The sequence below is a fragment of the Argiope bruennichi genome, chromosome 5, assembly GCF_947563725.1.
Source record: "Argiope bruennichi chromosome 5, qqArgBrue1.1, whole genome shotgun sequence".
Taxonomy (NCBI): Eukaryota; Metazoa; Arthropoda; class Arachnida; order Araneae; family Araneidae; genus Argiope; species Argiope bruennichi.
In genome coordinates, this window is record NC_079155.1 from 61028143 (window position 1) to 61038188 (window position 10046).

The 10046-nt window shown below is 28.5% G+C and overlaps 1 protein-coding gene across 1 annotated transcript; it reads left to right on the forward strand.

The window, feature by feature from the left end:
• The first annotated feature begins 7121 nt into the window (after window positions 1-7121).
• LOC129969065 (uncharacterized) lies at window positions 7122-10046 on the forward strand. The gene is made up of 2 exons (XM_056083473.1): window positions 7122-8026; window positions 9466-10046. Exon 1 carries the CDS (start codon window positions 7186-7188, stop codon window positions 7915-7917), a length of 732 nt encoding a protein of 243 aa, XP_055939448.1. The 5' UTR covers window positions 7122-7185; the 3' UTR covers window positions 7918-8026; window positions 9466-10046.

Here is a 10046-nt window from a genome sequence, read left to right on the forward strand (position 1 = left end):
TTATATTTTCTTGATAGTTTAACGATGTGGATATGAGGATTGGCTATAGTTTCGTTTTAGTTCCTTTGTAGTTCCGCTTGATTTTTTAAATGTGTTTTTTGAAAATGAGATGCTTTTTCAAAGACAATGCCATGGTAAATTTTATCATTATTCCAGAAAATATCTCTTCTAAATAACTTTGGTGGTTGTGGTAAGTTCTTTTTCCTTGAAAAGAAAGCCTCTTGATGTTTACTAATGCTAATTTGTAATTGTATTAAGCATAATATTGTATTAATCATATTTCTATGAGCTTTGGTGGTTCAGCTAGATTCTCTGTAATGACATTAAGGTCTGTGTTGCTGCAGAGAATGGCTGCATTATCGGCTAAGATATTGAGCCTGGTTTCCTGTAATCTTAGGATATCGCTAATAAAGATATTAAAGCAAGTGGTATCGAATTTAGACCCTTTAACAACACCAGCTTGGTTGTTTCTTAGTGTACAAATGGTTAAAAGACAGTGAAGGCTAAAAGAAAATTATATCAAATCTAAGCACTGTAATTTTTGCTTTTATTTAAGATCGAATGTTTTTAGTTTGAATAAATAAATTCATCTTATTATCTGAGGTTAGATTAATTTTACATTCGCCTCAAAATAAGCATTTTTTTTCTTATTTCAAAATTCTTGTATCACATGCTTAACCACCTAAGGCGCATGTAAATGTTCTTACTTTCTCTTTAGCTTTTATCTCAATATCAAAGAGAACTCTGCATTTTGATTTAACAAATATCCCAAACCTGGAGAAGGAGAGGCAACATTGATTTAAAATCACTGGCACAGTTAGAAGTTATAGAGATAATTCCTTTTGAAATGCTAAAAAGTATAGTGAATAAATAAAAATCGTATTGAAAAATTCAATCTGATATATATATATAACCAATCTAAAGTAAGAAATAGTTTGAAAACGAAACTAAAATGAAAACGAAACAAGACAGTTTCGAAATCGCAACTAAAATTTATTACCTATTTAAACTACAGTACACTCCCGATTATCCGCGGAATTGGGCGCCACGGATAACAAAAATCGCGGATAATCCGAAAAAAGCTAAAAACGGGTATAGCAAAAGAGAAAACAGTCATTCCAACTTTGAAAAATCGTTTTATGTACAATAAAATGTAAAATAAATAGCAGGAAATGTTTAACTAACGCTTACTATTTTAGTATATCACTCAAAACTAACCTAAAATGCATTTTGTTAATGAAAACAGAAAAGTGCTTTGTACTTACGAGATGCGTCAAGGACACACAGAAAAATTAATACATATGTACTGTTTTAATACTGTAATGTATTAGGTAATTACAAAAGCATAACTGTAAAACTACAGCTTTTTGAAGAAATCAGTCATTTGTGTTTGCTTATTGCTTTGGAAGCATTTTCTCTTTGCTTGGAAGCAAAAAAAAAAAAAAACTTAGTGCTGCAGGCGCGGATAACCCGCCCGCGGATAATCGGGAGTCTACTGTAAAACCAAAAAAGTTCATAGTATTTAGAGAGCGCAATTGCAGCTACTTCTAAAACACAGATGAATTGATACAAAAGTATTAGAATCGAGTTAATAGGAAAAACAAAAAATCAAATAAAAATTAAACCAAAAAAAAATTATAAAAAAAGAATCCGGCCTGAAGACTTTTTCAAGGGTCACCCTCAGGCAGGGATTCAAAGAAAGGGATTTTTTCTGTGAGGAAATACAGACATTTGTCTAATAATGATTCCTCGTGACCCGAAAATCCCCTGAAATTATGCTCAAGAGATATACCATTTTAACAGAAAGGAAATACAAAACAACAAATTAGAAGAAGAATTAGATTCTTTTTTTGATTTTTTGTTTTTTCTATTAACTCGATTCTAATACTTTTGTATATATATATATATATATATATATATATATATATATATATATATATATATATATATATATATATATATATATATATATATAAGGTAATTATTATGGTAATCCATAATAGCAGCATTATTTAAATACAAAGATTTACAAATATAGCTCTCGGGATATGACTGCAAAATGAATTGCAGTTAATTATGATCTAAGGATGAATAATGTGTAAAAGTATCTGTGTCTCATATTCCTATCAGTTGGGCATTGAATAAAAAAAATGTAGAAAGGAGAAAAAAGAAGAAGAAAAAAATAGTTGGCATACAATATTCTAAGTTATCTAATCAGTTTACTTTCTAGCATGTAATGAAATCAGTAAAAGGGAAAATCCCTTCCATACAAGATAAATGTTTTGTTTGATTTCATAAGTACAGCCTTTGTCCAGAATATTTTCAGATAAATGTAAGGTAGTTGAAATATATAATGAACACACTTCCTTACTTTTGTGTTTCGTTTGATACATTTTGATTTTAATAGGCCTTTTACTAGTGTTGTAAGCTGTGAGAATAATTATTTTGTTTCCCTTTTTTATAAAGTACTGGTTTTCATTCATCCCCAAATTTCTGTTGTTCCATTTAACATCCTTTTTGATTTTATAAAGAAAGATGTAAGTGTTTGAATATCATTTTAAAATCAAACTTTATAAAACCAATATTCTTTTATTTAGAATATAATTTCAACAACATTGTGTAAATGCATTCAATGTAAAAAAATTTTAAAGTTAAATCTAATCTCCTATAAGAAACTGTTATGATGATGAAAATACACATTTCATGGTAAATCTAAGAAACAACGTAAGTGGAAATCTTGATCAAGGTATTACTTTAACAATGAATGTTTTGGTATTCATTTTCTATGTATAAAAATGTGCAATTGAAGATTTGAACAATAGCTATAAATAATAATATAGCTATAAATAATGAACGTTAATAACGATTGAAAATAGTAAAAAGAGAAATATGCACAAATTTTTTTTCTCCAATTTCAGCTTCCTTCTTTTCTAGCATTATGATTAAAACTTGTATAAGTTGCCTATTTAAATATTCTGGAATAATCTGGTGAAAGACTGGAATGTCTCGTGCAATTTTCATTGACGCCAATAATTGTTGGAGGTCTAAGAATACGATTAATTATGGAATCGGAATATATTCAGTGGAGTTATAATACTAAATGACAATATTGACAAAAATAGAATATTTATGATATATGTATAGGAAAGGAAATTCTTCAGAAGATAATTTTTTAAGTAAATTCAAACATTTCTTAAATAATTTTTGAATATAATTTTTTGAATTATAAATAAAAATTATTCTCTGGAACTTTACATTCCGGGACAAATTCTGATATTTGATCACTTTAACTCATTGGATATTTTAAAAAGCTTGATATGCGACAAAATTCATTGAAATATGATGAATTTGATTCGTCAATAAATTTTTCTTTATTGCTCTTTTTATAAATATAATGTTAAAGTATTGTGCATAATTAAAATTTACTTCAATTACATTTATTTTTCATTATTTCATTATTTTTTATTTCTACATTTCTGTCTTTTTTTAGTTAAATATGTGTGAACTTTGTAGTCTTAGTGAGCAAAAGTGAATGGTTTATTACGACCGTTAATTCAGAAGCAGAATTGTCGTTTTATGGCATAATCAACAGAAAAGTATAATAAAAAAATTTAGAAAACATTTCATATTTTATTTATTAATCGTAACTTGTTTATTTTAAATATAATATTAAAAATTTTAATATATAATATTTGCATTCAAAATATTATAAACTGTTTATTTAATGAAATGGCTTTTTTATAAAAATGATTATTTTTGATATTATTATTTAAGTTACTTAAGTTTAATAATATAAAATCGCATCTAATAATCAAATTTACTTGCCGTTTATTTATTAACAAATGTGGCTTAAAAATTGTACTTCCTGATTACTTAAAAACTTTTACATTCAATTTCTTTAAACTTGAAATATTTTTTTTAATTTTTAATTTTTTTAATGTATAAATTTTTTTACTGTGATCCGGTTAACTATTAACTGGCAAACTTCCACTGTACCACTTTTCTTTTCTAAACCTTAGATATTATGAACGAATTTACACTTTTTAGTGCTTAAAATCGCGAAAACCTTGATAAAAATTTTCTAATTGAAGAAATAAATGGTTTGGCATCAGGTAACAAGAAATTCATTTTTTATCCAACAATGTTGGAAATAAGTACACCTGATTTTAACCAGAAGAAATAAATTGGCTTTATTTTTCTTTTAGTTGAGGAAGAATATGCAGGAAGCGAGTTTTATCACACAATTCGATAAATAGACAATGAGAATTTTGTGAATTGGAGACATGTTAGATATGAGAAAGGTACCGTGACCCACAAAATTTCATAGTTTATGAAACTAGTTTTTTTTTCTTTTGTTATCAGAATGCTTTATTTTATTTTTGATAGGTATCTAGTCAGATTTTTTTTTTTTTTTTTTTTTTTGTAAAAGTTTTTGTTTTAGTCGCGCATGTGTGACTTGTCCCTCATTATCATAACAGCTATAGTGTAGTGACTATCACTACTCACTTTGTCAACTAGCCGGCCGGAACTTGATATTTTTCTCAGTTCGGGAAAGTTACTACTATTTGTTCTTCCTTTTCCTTCATTCTCTTTTTTTAAACTTTTGCTTTTTGTGGTGTTCTGATTATGGCCATAGCATTTTCGTTAAAGCCTTTAACATTTAAGTGGGGAAAACCTATCTAACCCCTTACATGTATATGCGTATATATACTTCCACATTTATTAATCTAATTACTGCAATTAACAGATTAAAATTATATTTATTTCCTAAATCAGAAATAAACATCCGACTCAAGCGACAAGCAGTTTGTAAAAGGATTCTTTGAATGCTAATAAAAAAGATATTTCATAGTCCGATTTCAAATAGCTAATATTGCCAGTATTAATCTAATAGGCAATCTGGAGCAAATAAATATCATTTTAATTAAATGAAAATTTATTTGTAAAAATCCCATTGAAGTAAATCAAACAACATATTTTTGATAACTTTGGTATAATGTAGATTGTTATTTCTTAAACTTTTCCCTTATAAGAACCGGAGGAAAAAAAATAGCATATAATTGGTCAAAAAATCAACTTCGAATTTTAACTGATTCTGTTTAGCCCATTTTAGAATTATATGTTTGTTGTAAGAATGTATACATTCTTACAACATGTATACTTGTGTATGTATACTTGTGTATCCACCTGTTTTTGAATGCGATACATCAAAAACGTAACAAAGCAAGAAGAAAAAAATATCAGTTATAAGTTTTTACAGTATCTTCATCAAATTTTGAATTACTTCTGTAAAAATATCGGCTGTCTGCTTTGTATTTTTATGTGTATATGAACATCATATATCAAAATTACAGCATATAACATAATTGGTGTTTAGAGTTTAACTGAAAAGGAAGTACAAGGTTAAATACTATGCTATTTCTTACACGTGTAATTTAGACCATGGTGAATGAATTAATTAAGAAAATTTCATATTTTCGCAACTAAAGACAAAAATAGCTTCTATTGAAAATAGGCTGAATTTGAGCAGAAAAAATAGGTATCAAAATTAAATAATGGACAATTTTATATGACTGGCTAAAATTTAACGGACATTTTAACACAGAAATAAGTAATAAAATAATTAATTTAAAAAAAATTTAACTGGATTCTGTCATATCACTTGTAGATTGAATCATCCCGAGTTTATTTCCCGCAAGTTTACTTATTTATTTTCATAATTTAATTTTAGAAAATTTATTTAGTAGTTATCCTTTGCACTACAAGTTGTATCATCATTATTCTGATAATGAGACGACTGACAACAAAATGCATCATGCCGTTATTGATTGCCCAACGTTGCTTCATATATGTAACAGTGTCGTGCGACTTTTTAAATCGAATAAATTACTACATTTACAGAGTATACACAAACTGTTTAAAATATCCTCAGAGCAAAAGAACCACGAGAATTAAGACAAGCAAAAAAGAGTTAGCATAATTAATATTCATGCAATTTTTGCTGTAAAAAACAAATTTAAGAGTCAAAAAATATTTTTATGGTTAAATGTTAATGATTATCAATAAATCACGTGAAGTTTGTTGATTAGTTTTTTAAGTTTTTGCCTGTCTTACCATTGAAATTCAGTATATAGCGAAACACTTTTGCTCTGGTGACAAAAGTATTAACTACATCCTTTTTCTTTATAAACAGATCCCGCATGCTCAAAATAGCATTATAAGAATTGCCATTCTTTTGGCCAGTTTTTTATAACTGAGCTCTAAACATATATAATTTAATTATGATCTATGCATAGAATTAGGCCTATACATAGATGAATTTTAGATTCGATCTTTATACTAAAATTTTGAATGGATATTTAATTTTGTATTAAATCTATGGACGGATGGGGCGTTTGTCCAAGTGCCTATGAACATAATTCCTCAAAATGCAACTAACTAAATAAATGAAATTTTGCATGTGTCTTTGATTCTAAATTCATATATATAAATACTCAAACTATGAACCCAGTCTACCAATGGAAAGAGATCCGAAATTATAATTTCAGTTTCTTAACTATATTATGAAACTGTTACGAATACCGCAATACTTTTTTTATTTTCGTCGCTATTCATGACTTAAACATATACGAATGGGGAATGGCGCTTCTGACATGATATTATTCTTTTGTCCTTTTGTCGTAATTGATTTTAATATGTGAAATAAATGTATTTATATTTCGTCTTCTTGATGCCCCACTCTAAGGCTGGTGCCCAAATTGTACAAGAAAAAAAATCAAGGGTGGAACATTCCCTGGGGTTTATTTAATAATAGCAATGATTGCCGTGTATTAAATTTAGCATATGGTCAGATGATGAAGCGTCTCAAATTTAGTTTTATCTCAAGATGTAAACGACGTTAACTTCGCAGTATACATTTAAAGATCAAAACACTCATTTTATTTATTTTTTTTGGAACGACGAAATCCTAATACAGAAGTCAAATACAGAGTAACATTGAACTCCATGGATAGATTATCAGTTCATTATCTTATCTAGCTTCACGTAATTCATAAATTGAAACTCTGACTTATCTTTCTACGATTCAGAAAGTTTTGTTTCATAAATTTAAAAAGGTATTTAAGCTAAAACCTGCCTAGACGCAAATTTAATGGCTGTATATTTTGATGAAGATAACTAACAACAATGTTTGCGGAGCACAGTTGCTGCTGTTGCTGTTACTCGGTGAGAGCTTTGAATATCATTGACTATGAGAAAAGATGCAGGCGTTATTTATCTCGATGTGCGCCGAGTTTGAAGTGGGCTCTATTGTCACTGGAATCTCTAACAGAAGAGTGCAAAGTAAGGACTGATATAAATGCCGTTGAGTATGACTTTTACCCATTGTTCAATTTTTTGAAAGGATTGCCGGTGACTCTACCATTTGAAACAAGCAACATCAGCTTGATGACAAGACTAAAGTATCTGTATTTTAAAAGGAAGTTGCTGACCATATTGAAGGACAATTTCTTCAACGACTATATAAACTTAACAAAGATGCATTTGAAAACCTCTAAATGCAGTGCACACATTGAAGAAGTGATCAGAAAATTCATTAAAGTCTGTACTGTGTTGGATCTTCAGACAGAACTGACCAGAGAAGATGTGCACCAATACGAGTTCATGGCAGATCTTCTGAAAGTTTGCTATGAAGCAAATATACAAGACAGCCAGATGGTCACAACTTTAGTCAAGATGGTTATTGACAGATGTAAAGTTGAACTTTCGGACATCAGATATGTAAAGCAACCCCACTATCCCCTGGAGTTTTTCAAGTATATTCTGGAACATGTGATCAATGCAAAGTTCGATATCGTCTCATATTGCAACGACAATCCACGAACTCTCTGGGAGTATTCTAGAAATTTTTCAGTGTAAGTGCTGTTTCTTTTGGAAATAAAGATCGGACTTTGGCTCTTCTGAAATATGGCTTTGAAGTTTTTCCAGAATATGAGGCGAGAAGAAGCGGTCATGGATTTCCTTTTATGTAAGTCATTTAACTATTTTTTTTTTTTTTTGACTGACTTAAAAACCATTAAATATATTTTCTTGAGATATTTATTCAACTTTCGAAGTAATATTTGAGTATGCTGTGCCTAAGTATCTCCTGATAACATCTTTCGTTTTTACATGCGGTATTTATTATTATCATATTTATTTATTATTATTTCTTTTTGCATAATTTGTGTTTAAATTTAAATCTTCATATTTAAATTGAAATTTTAGAATAAGATTTCATTTATTTTCCTTATTCGTGAGTAGGTGATTGATTTTTGATATGCTACTTCTTAGCTATCTCTGAATATATTTTGCAGAAATGACACCACTTAAAATTTTTTAGATGAGGGATCTATTAAATCTCCACTGAAAGTTTTATTATAATACAGAAATAGTCATTCTATAAATTAATGACTAGGGCATAATCATTTCCTGATTTGTAAGTTCCTGATTTATCGGAGATTTTCCTTTCTAGGAATTTAGGTCGCCTCATAAATAAATCTAATGTTAATTTGATCAGTCTACATTTCTACATGTCTATACACAGACATTTTTTTTTCATTTATTATTACTTTTTATTTTTGTATCATTAACACAGAATTACATTAGGTTGCCAACTACAAATTAATCAATAATTTTGTTACCAAAAATTAGAAGCATTCTCTTCGAGAAAAGCACACACCCACTGTTTTGATCTTGCTGTTTTTAGAGAAAACATGAAATATTAAGATTTGAGAAAATTGCAATGTTGATTCACTCGAGAGTGTGGGAACATATCGGCTTTTAGCCGAGTTAGCAATTTTAGAACTCATGTTGAAATAGAAAAGGTGGAATGGGATCAGGAAATAAGAGAATATTTTAGAATGAAGTGAATATGGGCTAAATTAAGCTAAAAATTATAAAATTAATTAAGTTTAAATAAAATTTTAAAATATCATTACACACGCACATACGCACAAATATATATATATATATATATATACATTCTTTTAGCTTCTTTGTTACTCATGCAAAATATTCTCTAAAAATAATGAAATAATTTGAAAATTACGTTAAAACACAAAGAAGAAGGAAAATTTTGCATTTATCTTCGTTCGTCATCATAATTTTAATAAAAACTGCCCAAATAGAAAAAAAAAGTGAAATGCTTTTTAATATAAAATTTTAAGTGCTTTACTTAACAGATAAAATATTAAAACTAAGAGAAGTGCAAAGAACTTTTTACCCTTACTTTATTTTATTATTTGAAGTAATACAACAATTATTTTTCCAGAAAATTTTTTGGAAAAATCTTTTTTTTTTTTTAATTTTATAAATCTAAAAAAGCAGTTCTTTATTTTCTTGAAGTTTTCCGATATTAATTTTTAAAATATTATATATAAAAATTAAGACAAATAATAACTGTATTTTCTCTCTTAATGCATTTAGAGAAGAAGTTGTACCAAAGGCACACCAAATTGTCTTACAGATGATGTCCGTCATGCGATCTCTCAACCTCATCATAATGAATTCGACACATTATTCCAACAACGGTCTTCTTACTCTCACAAAAGATCAAAAGGAATGTTTCCGCTTAATTTGGAGAGCAATTCCTGAGGCATTTGTCAAGTTTGCTGAAATGGGACTGAGTATTACCGCTGAATACTTCCACCTTGCCCAACATGGTATTCTGGAACCGGTACGCTATGAAGAAAACACTAAATCATGTATTATGTATGAAATGTGTTTCAAGGACATGGCATCAGGTGCAAGAGAGCCTCGGTCCTTACAACATCTATGTCGATGCACTGTTCGAAAATCTTTACGTGAATCGTGGAATTTACCTCATGGAATATACAAGTTAGGCTTACCAAAGATCTTGGAACTCTACCTGAATCTCGAATTTGATTAAGCATTATATTAATAGATGCTGCGATTTTCGTTTAAAATAGGATCTGTTTGTATAAAAATATTTATATTTATTCTCTTGTATTTTTATTGTGGTATATATTGTAATAAAGTAAATTGGG